Source organism: Aphanomyces astaci, assembly GCF_000520075.1.
Source record: "Aphanomyces astaci strain APO3 unplaced genomic scaffold supercont1.12, whole genome shotgun sequence".
NCBI classification, from domain to species: Eukaryota; Oomycota; class Saprolegniomycetes; order Saprolegniales; family Verrucalvaceae; genus Aphanomyces; species Aphanomyces astaci.
Genome location: NW_009798275.1, coordinates 361,254 through 381,372, shown reverse-complemented (window position 1 = coordinate 381,372; position 20,119 = coordinate 361,254). Strand labels below are relative to the sequence as shown.

The window sequence follows — 20,119 nt, the reverse complement described above, 5'->3', positions numbered from 1 at the left end:
CAAACGAGTGAACGGCGGGAAACTGCCAAAATATTTTGATAAGACCTGAGTATACAGACGACTCAAAGGGGCCTCCACGACCACGTTTCTATTATTATTGGTACTGTCGACGCTAAAAAATTGTTGCGAGCCTTCACTGTCCAATGAGATTGTCAAGATTGTCCGGATAAAAATTACTACCTACTACGTAGTATATAAAAGTCAAGTGTAAATTTTGACACGGGAGGGACGGGAAAAAGTAGGGAAGACATGACAAAAGTGCATGTTGGTCCAGAAAGAGTTAAAAGTTAATCATAAATATGCACATATTATCGCACTACAATCACACGTCTAACATGCGACCTCCCCCACGTTCAACTTGCGGCGGAAGGTGCTGCCGATGGGGTCAAGTCGTCGCTTCTATGGGCGATCGTGTGCCGCTCGCAGTGTTTCGGCTGCACTCCGCAGTCGGCCATCGATCTGCGGATTGCTTCCAGCAGCATCATCTCTTCCAGGCACGACGTCGAGTTGTCCATGTCGTCCCCCGCCAGAAACGCCTCGTACGTGGTCGATCGATGGTTCGGCAACGATGCAGGACGTGGGATGCCCACTTGGGCCGACACTTCTTCTTGCAGCTTCATTCGGTCGGCCACAGAAGCGAAATGGACTTCAATGTCATCATCGTGTAACATGGAGGCTTCTGGACTGCTCAGTTCCGTGCAGTCCGAGTCCGATCGCATGATGGGCTTCTTCAGCGTCCCTGCCGACCCCACCGTAAAGTTGGTTCGAAAGTTGTCCGAATGGCAAAAAGGACAGCTGCACCCCAGAAGATTAGACGACCATAGTATCAAGAGGCGATGACATACCACACGGATTTGGCGGGCGGTTTGGTTTGGAGCAAGCATTCCGTACAGATCGCTTCCTTGCAACAACTACTTTGGTTCAACGTGCTGGGGTAATACTACAATCACATCACACAGAGATGGTTAGACATGTCCGATTTCCATGCACAGGGCGCACCAAGAAGCAAATGGGGCATTCATAAGAGTCGGCACTAGCAGTTTCGCTGCCCGGGTATCGAGGGGCAATCTTGCGCTCCGCCACCAACTTCCGCACCGTTTTATGTTCCCAACTGCATGACTTGTACAATCTACACACGTATCGCACGCTTAGCTTAGAAGGAATCAAGTATGAGATGTGGCCGTTGGTTACCCCGTAGGTCGCGTGAAGCGCTCGCCATCGTATGTTGGGCTTCCCTTGCTCTTGGAAAACGGCGCCTTCTTGGGCACAGGACGTCTCGTATGGCCGTTGTTGTTGCTGCTGCTACTGCTGCCGCCACTGCTGCTTCGGCTGCGCGACGAGTTGCTGCCCATGGTTGGTTGGTTCTGCTCAGTTCTCGCCAAATGCTCAACTGGTTGTTGAAAGAATTGAGAAACCCCAACGACTTGCAGAATGGTTTTTTTTCTATTCGTGGCCAAAAATAGTTTTTGTGGAGTACTTTTTATTCCAAGTCCGCAAGTCCACTTGATATTTGTAAGACAATGTTTTGGAAAAAATAAATTTGAGATTGTTTTCGTAACTATCGCGTCTTCGCTGTCGCGGCAGGCCATTGGTCCAATTCCTGCTTCAACTTAGGACTTCTAAAATTCTGCACTTGGCCAATCAAAAGCCGCAGAATGATCGGAACCAACTGTTGCGCCGATGATTGTGGCACATCCACAAGCAAGACCGCCGGAGTCTATGGCGCGGCGCGTCACGGACTCGTCCTAGAAGACATCAGCAGTAAGTAGTCCGATGAGTGTGCTGTCTGTTCAATGCGTTGTCCTGGCCTTGACAGAACATACAGCTACATTCTGGTCACCACAAGAAACTGCCGTATCTTGAACAGGCATGGTGTCTGTCAATAATAACAGATACAGACTCGGGCCACGCTACGAACAAACCCACATGTGGTTGAAGAGCTCGCGCAATAGTTACTGCCCTCCGTTCACATGAACACCACCGTAGAGATGGCCATCTTGAACCCGTCCAAACGGGACCACCAAGTGCAGTACCTGTGGCTATGCATGTCGTGTGGTTGTTTTGCGCATCACGACACTCTTGCTACGACCGACGACTGCAAGTCTCATTTGAGTCACCGAGGCATGTCCGCAGAGGTTGGCTTAACAGGACACGCACCACCTTACTGTTAACGCTATCCAATAGTCCCGTAGCTTGCCTTGTATATTGAGCTTAAAGACGCATGTACATATGTACAAGTATACTAAAGCTACCTGGTGTCAGTCAATCTTAACTCTGACCTCTCGCCGTAGTATTGATTTTGTCAGCCAAAATTTGGACTTTTGTGCTGATTTGCCAAATCCATCGATCTGTTTTTTGTTCTGAATTTTGGCCAGCAGTAAAAACTGCCGGTCACACAAATTTCACTTGCACACTACTACGTAGTAATTGGCTGTTTATTAGTTGAACCGATGATATCCAGGAATCTGATTGGCTAAATTCTTCTGTATTCTAGTACTTTGATTGTGTCGATACATTCGGCACATCGCACACAACAATACGACGATCACCTTACTCCACCACTTGACATCCTTCGTGTCGGCGTGAGATCCAGGGGTGTATTGTGTGTTCTACTCAAAATATCACGGGCGGTTCTGGGATATCGCCCAGACCCAAATACCGTTAATATCGGTGAAATGACCCACCACATAAAGTGGGAAATCCCTCGCCAAACATCCGTTTATAATTACCCTAGTATGACGCAGTTTCCCGAGCTGAGTAAAATGGACGATCCCCTCAGCGTTTGTAGCAGCATCGAGTTGCATGTCCATTTTCTGCTCAAATCGTCGAAATTCTACCCAATCATTTCATCGCGGCTGTTTGTTGGTGATTTTCACACTGGCTCACAATTGGCATGTTTACTGTTAACCGGAAAGCGCAATACACTAATAGTAAAATACCTCGAAGTACTAATAACGTTGCTTATTGTGAATTCGAACTTCCAAAATTCGTGTGGTTTTTCTGATCAACATTGTATCGCTATGGAGTCCTGATTGGTTGAATATACACACAATAAGAGCCAATCAAATCCACTCAATATTGGATTAGCCAATAGCGTCGATTCGTGATTCATTTTGGCGGCGAGATTCGATTCAACAGGGTCTGGAAATTTGTACCGAATTCACAGTAATTTGTTTTGCACTTATATGAATTATATATGTTGTCCAAGTCCATCTGCTACTCGCATACAGTTGCTCTTACGCCTATTATAATTTAAAAATCAAAATCATGGGTTGGTATTACGAACAGACGACAGTGTTGTCCGGTTGTTCAAGTGGCGAAAGGTCAACATCGTGCGCTGGTTTTCATTCCACGCAGCGTACTCTCCAAACAGTCGGCCGCTCGTCGAATGCCGACAGTACATGGCATCGCTGTACTCTGACTTCGCTTTCAGTTCGACAACTCAACTGCACACGCGCGGGAAGTTCCACCAGTCCTTTTCAATCTTAAATCAACCACCACAACAGCCAAGGCTTTATAGATCGAACAACCACCACTTGGACGGCAGATTTGGTGTACGACCTCGATGCCGTGATTGTACTGTACAGTAAGTAGTACGCGAAGGTCGTACACTCACTCACCCAAGGCCACGCCACGAATTAAAATAAATAGAAATAAAAAACAAAATCTATTCAAAAATCATGTTATTTATTTATTATGCATTTGTTGTATTTATTTTTCAAGTATAACGTTAGTGTTAATTATACCTATAAATATAAATAATTAATCAAACGAAATACTATCATTTGGTGGCGGCTTGGTTGAAATGTCTAAGTGCCTCCCCACGTTCCACCATCTCTCTGGATCAATCGATGCGATCTACCAAGCTGTCTGCATGCCTGCTTTGGATCGCTTCGGACTCGATGTATTCGACGTGGGGGAGGTCCTGCGTCCTCCACAACCGGTCCCCCGACGTCCACGGCTCGCGGCCGGCGATCTTGTCGCCAATACGGTGCCGGGCCATGTACTCGTCGACGCACTTGCCGACCATGGGCGCGATGTCGCTGCCTTGGCGCTGGATCAGGGCCTGGCGCACGCGAAAGCTCGTCGCGCGCTCCAATTCGCATGCGAGTACCCCTACGTCTTCGACCACAATCGCCGTTTTGGTCCATCTAGCCAACAAAAGGAAAGAAAGATGTAAGTGTAACTATGGAAGTACTCAGATAGATATTGGATATGAATGTAGAAGTACACTACTTGGCGCCGAGGTGTTTGTGCAGCATGTCCGTTTGGTTGGGGCGACAAATAGCCAAGACCCCAAACCCTTCGTCTTTCAACGCCGTGTGGCTTAGCTTGACGATCGTGTTGACCCCACACACATACACGACGCGAAATTTGAAGTGCGGGAACTGGTGCTCGCAAATCTACACTTGAAAAAATGGTGATAAAATATTCAATAATTTTTAGAAAAATATTTTTTTAATAAATACAAGGTCGAGTGTCCAAGACCTATGTACCTCGCGGACGTGGGTGAGGGTGCTGAGGTAGTCGAGCACGCGGCGGCGGGTGATCTAGTTGCCAAAATGAACACAAGTCTACGAATAATGACATATGTACCTCCCACTTGTCCACTTCAATCCACGTCGACGACGCCGTCGCTGCCTCCAACATGGCCAGTCGGTGCGCTTTCGGAATCATTTCCCGTGGTGTCCGGCGGTTTTTGGTTCGCACTATCGCAAGTCAGTCGCTACTCGATCCATCCATCAACCAAGGGTTCAAGTGGATGCAGTATACCATAAGTGTCGTGGCATGGCGAGATGATGCCTCCCACGACGGGGTATTTGTAGTTGGCTTCGATATGCTATACACAACCAGGCCTTACTTTGTGAGAAAACGCTTATAAAAGGGGCTTGGACAGACCTGGCGGGCGACGTAAAACGCCCGGATGTGCAGCATGTGCACGGGGTTGTATGCGCCGCTGGACACGAGCACGACTACTTCTTGGCTCACCGGCAACGACGACAAACAGTGCGCGATCTTGGTCAGCGGGTACGGCACGTCGGACGGTTTAAACTTGGGCGGCGAGCCTTGCGCATAAAACTAACCACGCAAAATCAAATAACGGCGGGGGGGGGTTCTGTCTTGGGGGTTTGTCTGGGGGGGGCTTACCTTGGAGGGCGACCCCGTTTGGATCAAGTGGTGGAGCTTCTCCGTCACCACGTGGGCGTTTACTTCGGCATCCACGGCTTCCAACACTGCAATGACATCGCCAAACTAGCTTGAACAGTGAAGAGTGGACCGGTGGTGCCACGAACTAGGCACATACATACCTCTGCGTCCACCATCTTTTTCAGCCGGAGGATCTGCCACGTCACCACCGTTGTTGTTATCGTCAATTTGCCTGTTGCATATGGATGTGTACCGACCTGCTCGTCGTTGATTTGGACGCGGTTGGTCACGCGTTGGATGATCTCGTACAAACGACTTCGTTTCGACACGGCCACGACCAGCGACCCGTCTTGGTCGGCTATGAATTTGGTCGACATGCGAACTTCCCTTAGCGTTTCTACAGACTTTGCAGCCAACTCCGATGCCTTGTCGACAGGACGGACGGACACGGGAATGAGGGGTTGCAGGGGGAGCAACGCCGGGGCGGACGCTTGTCGACTGAGTGTAAACGCGGGTTGGGCTTGAACTGGAGGTGGCAACTGAGTCAACGAAGACGATTGAGCGAGGTGCTAGCCAATGCCAGTGAGGCGATTACAACGAGCGATGGCGGCATGCTTACGGTGGTCGTGGGTTCGGCTAGCGGAGGCAGCAACTTTGCGGGTTGTTTCAACAGAACTCGGTCGTCTAGATCTGGGGGATGGGCCGCCAGAAGCAACTCTAACGCCACCACGCGCTGACGTAGCGCCACGAGCTCGTTCCTCGTCTTGGCCAAGGTGCGAGGGGTGTACTCGACGCACTGGTTCTCTAGGGACACGACTAGATGCGGCCGCCGCTCGTACGTGGACTCGTCCTGGTGTCGCACCAGCGCCCGCTTCATGACTATATATATATATATATGCAACGTCACACAAATCGTAAAATGTACTGAGTTTGAGTCGTCTAAATTTAGCATGGCCTTGGATTAGGTAGGGTTATCCTATGGGTCTACTACTTCCAAATCAAGCAGCACATCCGTCATATCGACATTTGGAGGAGCGGTGTTGGGCGTCTCGTGGGGGTGCTGCTTCATGATTTCTCGAAGAACGATCGTGGCAAAGGAGCCCGGGGGCAGTTGCATGGACACAGCCACGACATTCGCGGTGGCCTCGTCTAGGCATAACATCGTCACAAAGCCACAATTTTCCGAGTTGTACCCATATCCCAGGCCAGATCCGACGGCCGGCAAATGAGATGTCTGTACGCGCCCTTCACCGTCGCGTCTTGGCTCCACGTCGCCGGGTCCACCCGTTCGTCCCGCAGCAACTACCGGATTGACAAGTAACAGTTTATGAATATACAAAAAACCACTCAATTCGAAAATGATATATCCATGGGGCATCGCCCAACCAACCTCCATGTACTTTGCCCCAACGTCGTTGGCGGGAAATTGCACTTTGGTGCCGACCAATGGCAGCACGACGTCTGTCAACGCCTCCACGTCCGGATGGTCGCCGACCACTCGGACGGCGCCGGTGGTGGAGTCCAGCACAAGGTCCCCGCGCATCACCGCCGCCCCATGGGTTTGGACGCGATAGGTCGCCATGAGGTTGAACAAGACACTCTGGTACGCATGCAAGTACAAGACTCGGCGGTGATATGGGATCTGCAGCATCGCTTTCTTGACGTCGGAGTGTCCGTGGCGCCTGAGTCCCTGTACACCGAATCATTGGTTATGAAGAAGCACGGCATCGCTAGATATGGCAGAGTGAATTACCATCAACACTGTGCGCTCGTTCACACACTTGGGGGGCAAGTCCTTGAGCGCCTGGGCAATGTTGCGAGTGTCGAGAAAAGCTTGCTTGGCCGCCAACTAGACGAGACGAAGTTAGTGAAGTGTAGTAGTGTCGATGCACATGTTACATTCAAATCCTGCGCTTGGGTTTGCGAAAAGAGCAGGCGAAGGGCCTCGGGCCAGTCTTGCTGCAGCATGGCGCGGCCAATGTGGTGGCTCCGGATGGGCACGGCGGCGGGGTCGCCAACCCGTTGATGTCCAAAGTAGTTGATGCATCCGTGTGAACGTACGCTCGCTATCGCCTTGTCCACCTCCTGCCGAGACACGTGAGCTTGTCGAATGCGAATCGTAAACCTATTTCAATCCCGCAACCAACAATAGTCAGTGGTGGATATGACAACACGATAAACGAACCGATTGCCTCGAGATTGCCCCAACGCCTACGTCAGCGGCAGATGTCAACGTGGTACGCACAGTCGGTTGATGATTATGTACCAGAGGTCGTTCGACGTAGCGCAAGGCGCCGACTTGGAGGCCCTGTACCTCGAGCTTGTCTTGGACGCTTGTCAATACCTCATGCGACACGTTCTTGGGCACGACATGCTGGTACGTCACGGCTCGCTTGTCCTTGGTGCCAGCGATGGAGAAGTCAGACACGGACGCGTGACACGCCCGCGCCAGCACGTCTAGCGCCGTGAAATGGTCCATGTTGGTCTACATACACTCAGTTATATCCAGCCAAAGTGATATATGTGACAGAGGGATTGCCTTTTTCAACGTAAACAAAAGATACGTGTCGAGTTTGCGCTTTCGTCGCAGCAGCGTTTTGGGCGAAAAGTACACGTGGACCCCGCCAGTGTCGGAGGTTTTCGACACCAAACAGTTGCTGGCGGACGACACGGCGCGATGTACGAGGGTGCGCTGATCTTTGGACTTGCCGCCGCCAAGCGCCGCGCCTACGAGCTGTGGTTAGATGAGCGAAAGAGATGGGACGGAGACGTGCCGGCCTCGGCCTTTGCGTCCATGGGACCGCGAAGGAGAAACGAGAGGATGACGCTGCAGTCGTCGACGTCCACGCCGCCACGCCGAAGTTTACGGTACACAGGGTCGAGCGACAGTTTGATTGAGACTTGACCAGTCGCCGCGTCCTTGGCGTTGTTGCTCTGGACCCCAGGGAAGCGATGCTACTTACCTTTCGTTAGAGCGTGATGGAGAAAGGCGTACGAGATAACCTGAATCGCGTGAAGCAAGTGGACTTTGTCACTTAGGTCTGCTGGCGCCGGCACGTCGACTTCCTCGACCGTCTCCAACATGATATTGGCGATGGTTTGAATAACGTCGGGACTCAGCTTCGAGGCCAAGAAGGCCTCCCATCCTTCGCTCGGCTCGTGAACGGCCACATAAATCGTTGGTTTTGGTTGGGACAATGGCGGGGAAGGCGCTATGTGGCCCTCTTGTCGGCGGTCCGATGGAAGGTCGACGATCTCCCCGTCCATGCTCACTTCTCGGACTTGAAAGTCTTCTGGTCTACATCAGGATGTTCAATATCTCATACAATAAAACGCTTGTCGATCATACGTAGACTTAATCACGCCGCTGAAGCCATCTGTATGTTGGCTGCAGAACCATTCGATTCCCACGCTGTCGGCGGCCATCCCGTTGCTGGTCATCGTGATGTGAACAGCGTGTGCTCTGTATCCGGAATACCGGATAATGATTGCTCAACAACATCGGTCCATTCACCGTAGGGTAATCACCAAAACAAGTGTGACGTCACCGTGAGGTCACCACAACCAACAACACAACCATGCAACACCACAGCAATGGAGACTTGTAGCCTAAGCGAGCTCCCCTCTGCATGCTATCCACGACTCATGGTCCTAAGGCCACCGGTACACATCCCATTGAAATGGAAGGCGTGCATTCCACATACAGCAATGCCGATCTTGTCAACATCGCAGATGCAATTGCCAGTGGCAGCTCGCCTTGATTTTGACTGTCATGCGGGGGAAATGTGAGGGAGGCGTACTGTAGCCGCTTTCTCGCCAGAGGTGCAAAGTAAAGCCATAACGTTAGGCCGAAATTTGATCCATATATTGCGACCCCCATACATACTACATATCTGACGCTTTGGCAGTATAAATTCGACGGGCCGATGGCACATTCAACACAGGGCGGCCAATCCATTCAACCAGCGCCTCACAAACCAAGTAATTTTAAAGTCAAGATCACGCTCCGTGCCAAAGCCCCATACATTTCCAAGCAAAATTAAAAAAACAAGTAGAGGTAAATACCGCCCTGCGTCAGCAGATTGTTCAATCGACACTGGCCAATCGCAGCGCAGGGATCCGACCAATGGCACATAAAATACACACGGAAATAGCAAACAGACGGCATACTCAATATATTCTTTTTTGTATTGATAAAACAGGCAATACAAAACGCAACATCTATTTTGCTTATATAATCAACTGTCAGTTGCCTACATCCATATTTGTGCCAAATCCCTCCGCCGCCCACAAGTGCCATTCCACAACTTCCACCGGCACCCGCAGACATGCTCGCCCGTCAAGTCTCCCGCGCCCTCCTTCGACCACAAGCCGCACGATGCGCGTCCTCTGCATCGCTGTCGTTGAACGGTGTATCGTCCGAACTCCGAACTGTACGACATGCACCTCCTCTATATCGACGTGGATGCAGGCTACGTGGACGCTCACCATCGTTTCTTCACAGGATTGGTCACGAGAAGAAGTGAAGCGAATTTACGAACAACCTTTGTTGGAACTCGTGTATCAAGCGGCGACTGTGCATCGCATCCACTTCGACCCCCGCGAAGTCCAACAATGCACGTTGTTGTCGATCAAGACAGGTGGATGCACGGAAGATTGCAAATACTGCTCTCAATCAGTCAAGCACAAGACGTTCGTGAAGCCCGAACCCCGCAAGAAGGTGGACGAAGTGCTTGAAATGGCCGCGCGCGCGAAAAAGGCGGGCAGCACGCGCTTTTGCATGGGATCTGCGTGGCGCGAAGTGGGCAAAAAGAACGCGTTCAATGACGTGTTGACGATGGTGCGCGAAGTGAACAGCATGGGAATGGAAGTGTGCTGTACATTGGGCATGTTGACGGAAGAGCAAGCTGTGCAGCTCAAGGAAGCGGGCTTGGCTGCGTACAACCACAACTTGGACACAAGCCGGGAGCATTACCCCAATGTATGGCCATTACCCTGTTCCTGAATGATGCATTACCCTATAGCTGACCCTGCTGCAACATCATGCTCATTCATCCATAGGTCATTTCCACACGCACGTACGATGATCGATTGAACACGATCGCGAATGTGCGCAAGGCGGGCATTTCCGTGTGCTGCGGCGGCATTTTGGGAATCGGCGAAAAGGAACATGATCGCGTCGCGTTGTTGCACACGTTGGCGACGATGGAAGAACATCCTGAATCCGTGCCAGTCAATGCCTTGGGTACGAAATAGTCGTGCTCTCTTTGTATATTGACCAAGTTCGACGTTCTTACCGCGGTGGTGTTGTGTAGTGTCTGTGGTGGGCACGCCGTTGGCCTCGGAGGACTTGCCGCCCGTGACCGCGTTCGACATGGCGCGCACCATCGCAACGGCGCGCATTTTGATGCCCAAGACAATGGTCCGATTGAGTGCCGGTCGCATGTCGTTCTCGGACGCTGAACAAGGACTGCTTTTCATGGCTGGCGCGAACTCGATCTTCAACGGGGACACGCTTCTCACGACCGCGAACCCGGCCTTCGAAAAGGACAACGCGTTGTTCACGGACCTTGGACTCGTGGGCAAGCCGTCGCATGTCGCGTCCAAGAAGACGCCGTATGTGGTCAAGGTGACCCATTCACGCAGCGACGACGCCGCCGCCGAACCTCAAGTCGCGTCCATGTAAATATGCCTCAACGTAATGTAGTAGACCCTCCACGAACCATCTCCTTGTCCATCATGTTGGTCCGCATGATGATGCAATGACAATCCTACGGTACTTGCTGGGCATCGAAATAATTGAACAATGACCCCATCCATCCATTTACAGTATTGGAGATGTCAACGCTGCAACTTCAACTTGGAGTGTTGGTTCTTCATTCAACATGAGAATCCTGAGACTGATTTCATCATGAACGTGGCAGCAGAGAACACCGGCGCGCCGATCGATGGAATTCTCCATTCGATGTCGATGCAACAAGAGGACATCCCTCGTCCCTCTTGACAAGATACATGTAGATGCGACAACCCCCCAGACAACACATGAGATACGTGTAGATGCGACAACCACGAGGCAAGCAAGACCCGATGATTAGCGTGGCTCCAATCTGTGGACAATGCATGCTACGGGCCGCAGCAGACAGTTGTCGCGGGTGCATATGCTTCACCATGGCGCATCGTAATGCGCTCGTTTTTGTACTATGCATGACAGAAGGATATATGTCGTGACAGTTGGGCGGAAGAAGGGTCGAGCTTTGGAAATGTTCGAATAGTTCATTCTTCGAAGGAGAACTCTATTAAATTAATGATACATGCGCCATACATAGCTGTGCGCGACTCGATAAGTTATACGCTGATGGAGAAACAATCCCCGTCGACGAAGTGCTGGCCGTCCAACGACATGACGCGGATAAAGTAGTCGTTGTCCATGCACAGGCCCCATGGCACCTTGCGGTACTCGAACACGCCGTTGTTGGACGTACACTCGGCCACCATCGTGTACGCGCCAGTCTGGTTGGCAATGGAGCTGGTTTGCAGCAGCACTATTCGCACTTGGTCCGCTGCCAAGTTTACTGCGTCCCATTGGACTTGTGCCGGTTGGCCGCGGAGCCACAGCGCGTCCTTGGCGGGGGACGTCACGGCCAATTGGGACTTGGACAGGTCTTGTGTGAGGAACTGGAACTGCGGGGCGATGTCAACCATCGGCGTCGGCACTTGGTTGAAGAATGTGAAATGAGCAACCGTGTCAACTTGCTGCCACTCGACTTGAAGGTGGCGGTGTGTCGTCAGCCGTCGCCTTATTCGCTGGAACGATTCGACTGACGCAACCGTGTGCAACCGGCGATTTCTTCACGCGCCTCTGTACGTTTCGGACATGAATGTAACATCCGGTTGATTGGCTAATTAGGACTTTTGAAGGGCAAAAGATCACCCTAATTAGGCATTTTCAAGTGGCGCGTCGAAACGACATGGCGGATGTTCCAATCGCCGCGACATCTTGATGCCTAATGTGCACATGCGGAATGGCAGGTTGAAATACCTACGTTTTTCAAGGTGCTGGTAAAAACGAGGTTCGACAATCATGTTCAAGCCTTTCCTTACGATTCCTGTGTGCAGTCCTCTTGGTAATGTATTAGTGTATATCCGTGGCGGTAGAAACACTGACTAGTGATACAGCTACGGTCAGTATATATGTACAACCGGCCAACGTTCGTGCGCAGCGGAATGCTGAATCGAATCCTTGTACGATGAGGGTGAAACGGCAATCACCAACTTTGGTTTGGCATGGGCCTTGTTCTTGCCGGAACGTTAAACTTGTGGTTTCGGATTGAAACTGTACACGTTGGATTGGCCAAAAAGAGTGGGATATCGGACATCCATGCCACGGTGAAAGGAAAAACAGTGATGGGATTCGTGGAATATGGGAGAATTTCAACCAATCGTAGCGTACATGGTCTCTTGACCGTTTCAGATCTGTGGCCATAACGTTATACTGGTCGCGATTAGTTTGATATCTTTCGACAACCGACCTTGCCAAAGATGATATCGCACTAGAACTACAGAAAAGACCCACCACAAACGGTTGTCTAGTTATCTCCCAATTCACGGTACCATGTACCACGTACCGGTAGTACTAGTACATCGGTGTCATGGCGACATGCCAATAGAAATGACCAGTTCATATACTACTGTACTACTAGTAGTATGTATGTATGTGTATACATTGGGGGAGGCATGTGCCAAGCTAATCTGCGATAGTGTATGACCGTCGCGTGTGCCAAGTTAATATGCGATAAAACTCAAGGTGACGAACGTCATTTTATCTATCGCATATTCACTTGGCACATGCGACCCCCAATGTATTCTCATGTCGTCATTGAAGTTCGTAGGAGTTTCCTGAATGTGCGTAGGTGGCACAGGTCACTGGGACACGACAGCCAAGTTACAGGCGTGATAAATACAAGTCGGCCACCACGACTGTGCTACTACAAATGACCGGGAAGTAATTCCACCACTTTGAATGCAATATCCCTCCCTGGCGTTGTAAATGGTTGTAGTGACTGAAGTGTTTGAAATGTATCCGAGTGACCACAGTGGTCAGTGGACGAGTAACACACGTACAACCCCCAGCGCCCATAAACGCGACCTTTGCAATTCGCGATCGTCACTCAGCAATGAGGAATCGGAATGGCGGTCATCTGTATCCGGCATTCCGGATAAAGGAGAATAATTGGACAACTGGACGAGCAATTGCATTTTCGGTGAAAGTCGGGGTAAGATAAGAATGGGGAAGCGCAACTTTCGCAAGCGCAAGGGCCAAAAGGGCGAGAACACATGGAACAAGAAGTCCAGGAACGAACGCGACGGCGACCGCGAAGCTGGCTTTGGTGAATGGGTGTACAAGAACGAGCACTTTGAGAAGTACTACGCGGTACGTCCACATCGCGACGGACACATCCGCCACACTGATGCCAACCGCTCCAGGAACAAGAGATTGTTGGAACGGAGGAATGGGACGCCTTCTTGAAGCACTTGTCTCTCCCATTGCCAACGACATTCCGCATCAACAACTCGTGTGCATACGAAGACAAGTACGTGTAGCGAAAACGCACACGAGGACACGTTATGATGGATGTGTAGGATCAAGGAGCGCATTGCCACGGATTTCAAGTACGAAGATTTGGAAATCGACGGCGAAAAGGTGGCGCCGATCAGCACCATGCCATGGTACCCCGAAGGCAAGGGATTCCAATGGAGTGTCGAACGTCGCAAGATCAAAAAGTTGGCGCTGTTGAGCGAGTTTCAAAAGTGGTTGGTCAACTTGTCCGACTCAGGCGACATTACCCGCCAAGAAGCGGTGAGCATGATCCCCCCGCTCGTCTTGGGCGTGGAATCCCACCACAAGGTAAGCTATGCCCTCCATCCTCCCACTTGCTTGCCGTGATATGTCATCGCGTGCGCAGGTGCTCGACATGTGCGCGGCGCCAGGGTCCAAGACTTCCCAATTGTTGGAATCTCTGCATGACGACGAAAGCAAGACGGGCAAGATGCCCACGGGGTTGATCGTCGCCAACGACATTGACATCAAGCGCGCGTACATGCTGACCCATCAAGTACGTCGTTTCTCGCCTTCTCGTTTAGGAAACTCATGACGACGTCGGCATTAGACCAAGCGAGTGGGGTCTCCAGCCTTGGTGATCACGTGCCACGAAGCGCAGAAGTTTCCGCTGCTGAGCAGCTCCGACAATAAGCAGGGCTTCTTTGACCGGATCCTGTGCGACGCCCCGTGCAGCGGCGACGGCACCATGCGCAAGAACCCCATGATCTGGCAAAAGTGGCATGTCCGCAACGGACTGTCGCTGCATCCGCTGCAGCTGTCCATCGTCAAGCACGGCGCCACGCTTCTCAAGGTCGGCCCCATACGTCAGTTCATGCCCTAGCTCCGCTGACGTCGTTTCTTGTCGTAGGTTGGGGGGCGCATGTGCTACTCCACGTGCTCGTTCAACCCCGTGGAGAACGAGGCGGTGGTCGCGGAGCTGCTTCGGTGGTCCAACGGATCGCTGCGGCTCCTGGACGTGTCGGCGATCCTGCCCAAGCTCAAGCGCCGCCCGGGGATTTCGACCTGGAAGGTGTACGATTACGACATGGTGGAGACGCCAGTGTTTGACGAGGCGGCGGAGGCGGCCAAGGGCAAGTACAAGACCCTCCCGGGCTCGGTGTTCCCGCCATCGGCTGCCGAGGCCGAAGCATTCCACTTGGACAGGTGCATGCGCTGTGTGCCCCACGACGAAGTACGACCACGACAAGGGATTTGTTCTGACTTGGGAGTAGAACACGGGAGGCTTCTTCATCGTACTGGTCGAAAAGGTGGGGGAGACCCCGCCCGAAGACGCCAACGCCCGGGGCCAGCAGCCCAAGGGAAAGAAACACGGCGAAGAGTACCTCCCGTTCACCGAATTCAAGTCGATTCAGTCGACGTACGAGCTGGACGCGGGCTTTGAGGCCAGTCAGCTGTTTACGCGGTCGGATACAGGGCGCACGGTCAACTTTGTCACGTCGTCTGTGGCCACGGAGCTGCTGCCGGCCATGAAAGCCCTCGATATGAAGGTAGGCATTCCACAGAAACTAACCTCATGCATCTTTAACCTATATTGTGTGTTTTCATCTGTTTGAGCCAATCAGATATTTTTGCATTCTTTTTATCCAATAAAACTGCTTTGCTCGATTTCGTGGTGATTTCAACCTTACCCAAAATTGGCAAACTTTTTAGGCGAAATGAGTATTCATCGTTTTTGTATAAATTGATGTTTCATATTGTATGAATTTATTCTTCATCTATTATGTTATATAAATGTATTCATTCATCTATGTTGTTTCGATTCATGCATATATTGGGCATCTCAATTGATTGTCGACTTTACCTGTAGGTCGTGTACACTGGCATCAAAGTGTTTGAACGCCATGACGTGGGCATTGGCGAAAGCACCTACCGGTTGACTCAGTCGGGGGCGCACATTGCGCTGCCCCACATGAACGTGCGAAAGCTCACCGTGGGCAACCGCGACTTTCAGTACTTCCTCGACCGCCGGGGCGACTTGCTGCAGTTTGACGACCTCAGCGCCGACCTCGCGGCCGTATTCAAGGCCGCGCCCCTCGGCAGTTATGCGTGCACGCTGACGCGGGACGACGGCGTGGCCCTGACGATCCCAGAGTAGGACATTGCCTCTAACTTGTTGATGGAGTGTGATGCGCGAATGTGTATGTAGACAACTGCTGCTCAACCTGGTCGTGTGGCGAGGTCGAAACACGATCAACGTCATGGCCGCCAAGCCGGACGGGTTTGCGCTCACGTCGACGTTGAAAGCGCTGGGATTGTACGACGACGAGTTTGCACGTGAAACGCTGGCAAAGTTTCCCAAGACCGATGCCAAAGGCGACCAGAACAAGGCCACGTCCAACGAAGAAGAGGAGGACGAAGCGGCGGCGGCGGAAGACGTTGATGAGTCGACCGACTAGACATTAACTAACTTCGCAGAGGTTGACTGGTTTGTGTGGTTGGTCTTTTTTAAGTTATTACGAGCACGTCGTGGTACGCGCCAGATGCGATACGGTGGCATGGTTCTGCCTTAACTTGGACATGGGTTGAGTTTGCGTTGGCGCTTTGGCCCGCGACGATCCGACGCGATGGACCTGTGAAGCCCCACCGGTGGACGGCGCCGTCCACCGTGCGCACTGTCGTGTGTCGAGTGCCGCAGCTAACGTCTGCGACAGTGTAGTCCACATCCAGCAGTGTTGGAAACGCTTGGCTAGCCAGTGTCGCATGGCCCTGCAAACAACACATGCCAATTACTTCGAAGTACGGAGAATGGGAAAAACAGATCGCGTACGAGTTGGCCGTGCTGGCCCCAGCCCCACGTGTACACATCGCCGGTCGTAGTGAGAGCTACAACCACATGGTTTTGTCATGATCTTTGAAAGGAGCAAGGGCCTACCTGCCGTGTGCCACGCCCCACAAGCGACTCGGGCGAGTCCTGTGAAGTGGTTGCGCTGCAGTTGTCCGACGCCTTCCAAACTGCGGACGCGCGTCGGGGTGAAGACGTTGTTGGTGGTTCCGTGCCCCAATTGATGGTACAGTCCCCACCCAAACGTGTACAAATGCCCATCGCATGAGATCACGGCGCTGTGGTGGGCCCCTGCGGCAATGAACCGACTTTGGGGCACAGGCACCCCAGTGACGATGGCTTCATCCTTGGTGACACTGCACTGGCCAAACGCATTCGACCCCCAACTGAACACTCGCCCGGTGGCGGCATCCAGGGCGAGGGAGTGTGCTTCGCCGGCAGCTACTTGGGTCACGAAGACATCTGGGGAAGGAAAGACAACAGGTTTTGGTTGAGTGGCGTTGGTATTGAACTGATCGCCCCACCAAAGACACTCTCCTGTTGTTGTGCACAGAAGCACATGCGACCCACCGCAGGCAATACTTCGCACCGACAGCGACCATCGAGACGTGAGCGGGCTGAGGCTCTCGCCGTGAAGTCCCGTCCCCCATCCCAATAGCATTGTCTTCGTTGCTGCGTATGTCGCTACATGCCCTCCGGCGATGGCGACGATGTCCTCCCGGTCGTCTGCCTCGAAGTGCTCCATTTCCCCAAACGAGCCATACCCGCCAAAGCACTCAACTCTTGTCATGGCAGAACTATAATATGCTACAGGAATTATAGAATACCTGTATCATTTAATAACAGGTAGCCAATCAACAATATTCTCAAAGCATGACAGAACCGGCAGCATCCAAGCGGAAAGCGGTCGAGCTTCTCCATGCAGAGGTGCCGAGTGTCTTCGGTCATGGACTCCTTTGACGTACCCTCCCTTCATGCGCTAGGTGGAGACCATTGACCCGGACCAATACGCGTCCCATAAGCAATTGAAGGCACTGGAGGCGAAATTAGATTCGACGATTGAACGCCACGTTAGACAGCTCGACATGCTCATCCAGGCCCCTCCCAAGGTGAGCCTGCCTATGTACTCCCTCCGACCATGGCTTCCATTCATCTTGACCCGATGCAGATGATCCGAAAAACACTGAAAGTGTCGTTCTATTACTCGTTCGTTCCGTCTGTGAAGTTGGAAGGCGAGGTCCATGCGGCTCCGAGCGAAGGGCATGCGGACCAAGTGCACCGATCCGAGCTGTTGGACGACGGCGAATGGACCTTCCGCGTCGAGGGCACCATCATAGACGGGAACAAGAACGCTGCATGCCAATCCACCGCGAAGAAGTTCTCGCATTTCTTTCGCAAGGCCATCTTGGACTTGGACGACCAGCTTTACCCAGGCAGCAATCCCATCGAGGTACACAGTTCCACATTCCTAGCGCATGCTCATGCATGGGGTAGTGGTCGAGTTTTCGCTCTGGGGACGACTCGGATGGGTTTTCCATCTCCCGACCGGGCAAAAAGGGATTCCAAACCCACCGGTTGCGGCTGCAGCTGCTTCGAAACCAAAGCCCCGAGCGCTTTGCGCTGTCGCCGGACCTGTTCAATGCGATTTCGCCCTACTTGACGCCCAACTGCGGCCCCGACGACACGTTTGTCAAGGCCGACATCTCGTTCGCGTTGTGGCAGTACATCAAGGAGAAGGACCTGATGAAGACGGACGACTGCCGCGTCATTTCCCATGATGAAGTCCTCCAGCGCGTCTTTGAGTGCCACGAGCAGCCCATCCATGCGATCATGGGCTCGCTGCAGACAAAACTCACCCCCGTCGGCCCCACTGTCATAGACTTTACCCTCCAGTAACCCCCCGCCATAATGACATCTCTCGTGATGATCGTGATGGGCATAGGTTGGAAGATACAACCCAAGTGTGTTTGGACACCAAATACTTTAGCATCGAGGTGGGCGACCAATGATGATGATATGTGTGTTGTTACGGTTTCAATTTATATATATATGTATATATGTATTTTGCATGTTTGTAATATTTGTTGGCCTTTTTACATACCAGCCAAAAAAGGCCAACAAATATTATAATATATATATATATGATATTATAATATATATATTATAATATTTGTTGGCCTTTTTTGGCTGGTATGTTGCCATTCTTTTGATAATTAATATTATTACTAGGTACAAGCCCAGGAAACGTTGCTGCACGCTCAAAAGCGTGCGTTGGCTGGCCTTGCCGCCCATCGCAAACGTACCAAGCCTGAACTCGACTTGCTCGAGCACCAAGTACGTCGTTCTAGAGCAACTTGGTGTAAAAAACCTGTCAAAACTAATAGATGGCCGACGTCGTGCATCGCATCAACGGCCACGTGGCGACACGAGAGTGGATGCACCAGTTTGCAACCGACCCGTCGGGGTTTATGACCAAGGTCGTGGAGTCCCAAGACACGGACAACCAGGTGAGTGACGTCTTCTCCAAGTACTTACATGACGAGTGCTTGGGGCTAGATTCTGTCGATGGCCACACAGGCGACGCCCGTACCAGCGCACTTGCATGACTCCAACCTGTACGCGCAGCCTTGGGTGCACAGCACCATCGACATGGTGTTGGCTAGAGACGGAGGGGGGGGGCACTGATGATGATGATTGAACGTCGTCGCAGTTTTATAACTTTACTACTAGTAGTTCATGTCGGTTGAACTTAAATGTCGGCTGTTGGTGCAGCAGCCGTCGACTGGTACGAGAACGTGTCGTCGCCTTCGCAGTGGGAGCAGGACAGCACGGCGGCGGCGGCATGGGTGTCGGGGATGTAGTCGTAGGCTAGACATGCATGAGGAAGGACACATGCCGGCGAGAGTACCGGAGTAGGTTTCAATCATGGTGTGCTTTGAACGATACAGCAACACGATAAACGACGCTTCGACGCCGAAGAATATAAAGTTGAAGGCGGCTGCAAATCCCGCCGCCACGGGATGGTCGTCGATGTTCGAGGAAGCAACCACCTATTGAGAGTATGGGAGGTTGCAAATGGGGGGAGGGGGAAGGAGGACCCAGTAGAGTGTGTTCATGAAGGCCAGCACCGCCAAGACCACAGACGACCCGAGCAGCATGCCAATCTGAATGCATACACGGATGAGAGCTTGATTGGAAAGGACGAGTGTACTGAAAAGGCCGAAGGATTGCGGTTGAGCATGATGATGGCAGCGAAGATGTACGTCATATACGTGGCACTGCTTAGGAACTCGTTGAGCCCGCCCGCGTCGTTGAGGACGAAGATGCTGTTCAAGAAGATGAAAGTCGACAGCGCCTACCGACATTGTCATCGTGCATTGTCATGTAGGTCGTCACGTCACATACTCCATTGGCAATCAAAAGCAGGTTGAGGACATGCTTCAGGTCCTGGTCTTGATCTGTCGTCGATGCTGCTGTCATGGTGTTGACAAATATGAACGTTGTTTGATTGGTTAAAATGGTAATGAAACTGAGAATCCTAACCTGCCAATCACATGCACAATTCGATT

General features: G+C 51.9%; 8 protein-coding genes across 11 annotated transcripts; 4 read left to right on the top strand and 4 right to left on the bottom strand.

Annotated features, from left to right (window-relative positions):
• Positions 1-268: 268 nt before the first annotated feature.
• H257_06189 (hypothetical protein) lies at positions 269-1,388 on the bottom strand. The gene is made up of 4 exons (XM_009831329.1): positions 1,192-1,388; positions 1,000-1,129; positions 846-940; positions 269-795 (listed from the first exon to the last, which is right to left on the bottom strand). Exons 1-4 carry the CDS (start codon positions 1,350-1,352, stop codon positions 354-356), a joined length of 828 nt encoding a protein of 275 aa, XP_009829631.1. The 5' UTR covers positions 1,353-1,388; the 3' UTR covers positions 269-353.
• Positions 1,389-3,844: 2,456 nt separating this feature from the next.
• Positions 3,845-8,589, bottom strand: H257_06188 (hypothetical protein; the record flags this gene model as incomplete). Its single annotated transcript, XM_009831328.1, has 21 exons — positions 3,845-4,151; positions 4,237-4,403; positions 4,497-4,550; positions 4,597-4,709; positions 4,774-4,840; positions 4,900-5,079; positions 5,149-5,253; positions 5,310-5,342; positions 5,406-5,717; positions 5,768-6,019; positions 6,140-6,297; positions 6,342-6,450; positions 6,539-6,838; positions 6,902-6,997; positions 7,048-7,273; positions 7,334-7,359; positions 7,415-7,633; positions 7,688-7,875; positions 7,923-8,103; positions 8,152-8,446; positions 8,498-8,589. 21 exons carry the CDS (start codon positions 8,587-8,589, stop codon positions 3,845-3,847), a joined length of 3,480 nt encoding a protein of 1,159 aa, XP_009829630.1.
• An 858-nt stretch (positions 8,590-9,447) lies between these two features.
• On the top strand, positions 9,448-11,000 carry H257_06187 (biotin synthase). The gene is made up of 4 exons (XM_009831327.1): positions 9,448-9,581; positions 9,653-10,129; positions 10,210-10,393; positions 10,464-11,000. The coding sequence occupies exons 1-4, from the start codon at positions 9,477-9,479 to the stop codon at positions 10,832-10,834; spliced, it is 1,137 nt and encodes a 378-aa protein (XP_009829629.1). The 5' UTR covers positions 9,448-9,476; the 3' UTR covers positions 10,835-11,000.
• Positions 11,001-11,365: 365 nt separating this feature from the next.
• On the top strand, positions 11,366-12,079 carry H257_06186 (hypothetical protein). Its single transcript, XM_009831326.1, has 2 exons — positions 11,366-12,009; positions 12,056-12,079. Exon 1 carries the CDS (start codon positions 11,576-11,578, stop codon positions 11,882-11,884), a length of 309 nt encoding a protein of 102 aa, XP_009829628.1. The 5' UTR covers positions 11,366-11,575; the 3' UTR covers positions 11,885-12,009; positions 12,056-12,079.
• A 1,321-nt stretch (positions 12,080-13,400) lies between these two features.
• On the top strand, positions 13,401-16,196 carry H257_06185 (hypothetical protein). Of its 3 annotated transcripts, XM_009831323.1 has the most exons (9): positions 13,401-13,579; positions 13,633-13,739; positions 13,789-14,053; positions 14,112-14,261; positions 14,316-14,558; positions 14,616-14,939; positions 14,980-15,255; positions 15,576-15,859; positions 15,915-16,195. In XM_009831323.1, exons 1-9 carry the CDS (start codon positions 13,433-13,435, stop codon positions 16,162-16,164), a joined length of 2,046 nt encoding a protein of 681 aa, XP_009829625.1. In that variant the 5' UTR covers positions 13,401-13,432; the 3' UTR covers positions 16,165-16,195. The 3 variants fall into 3 exon arrangements, with proteins under 3 accessions (XP_009829625.1, XP_009829627.1, XP_009829626.1); XM_009831325.1 differs by having other exon boundaries at positions 14,616-15,255; positions 15,915-16,196; XM_009831324.1 differs by having other exon boundaries at positions 15,576-16,195.
• H257_06184 lies at positions 16,191-17,340 on the bottom strand (the record flags this gene model as incomplete). Of its 2 annotated transcripts, XM_009831321.1 has the most annotated exons (3): positions 16,191-16,474; positions 16,536-16,591; positions 16,641-17,340. In XM_009831321.1, the coding sequence occupies 3 exons, from the start codon at positions 17,338-17,340 to the stop codon at positions 16,214-16,216; spliced, it is 1,017 nt and encodes a 338-aa protein (XP_009829623.1). In that variant the 3' UTR covers positions 16,191-16,213. The 2 variants fall into 2 exon arrangements, with proteins under 2 accessions (XP_009829623.1, XP_009829624.1); XM_009831322.1 differs by having other exon boundaries at positions 16,191-16,591.
• A 75-nt stretch (positions 17,341-17,415) lies between these two features.
• H257_06183 (hypothetical protein) lies at positions 17,416-19,862 on the top strand. Its single transcript, XM_009831320.1, has 8 exons — positions 17,416-17,477; positions 17,534-17,659; positions 17,719-18,000; positions 18,045-18,442; positions 18,493-18,544; positions 18,780-18,884; positions 18,935-19,057; positions 19,107-19,862. The coding sequence occupies exons 1-8, from the start codon at positions 17,424-17,426 to the stop codon at positions 19,233-19,235; spliced, it is 1,269 nt and encodes a 422-aa protein (XP_009829622.1). The 5' UTR covers positions 17,416-17,423; the 3' UTR covers positions 19,236-19,862.
• Positions 19,236-20,036, bottom strand: H257_06182 (hypothetical protein). Its single transcript, XM_009831319.1, has 5 exons — positions 19,956-20,036; positions 19,762-19,905; positions 19,649-19,714; positions 19,459-19,600; positions 19,236-19,418 (listed from the first exon to the last, which is right to left on the bottom strand). Exons 1-5 carry the CDS (start codon positions 20,028-20,030, stop codon positions 19,300-19,302), a joined length of 546 nt encoding a protein of 181 aa, XP_009829621.1. The 5' UTR covers positions 20,031-20,036; the 3' UTR covers positions 19,236-19,299.
• Positions 20,037-20,119: the final 83 nt, after the last annotated feature.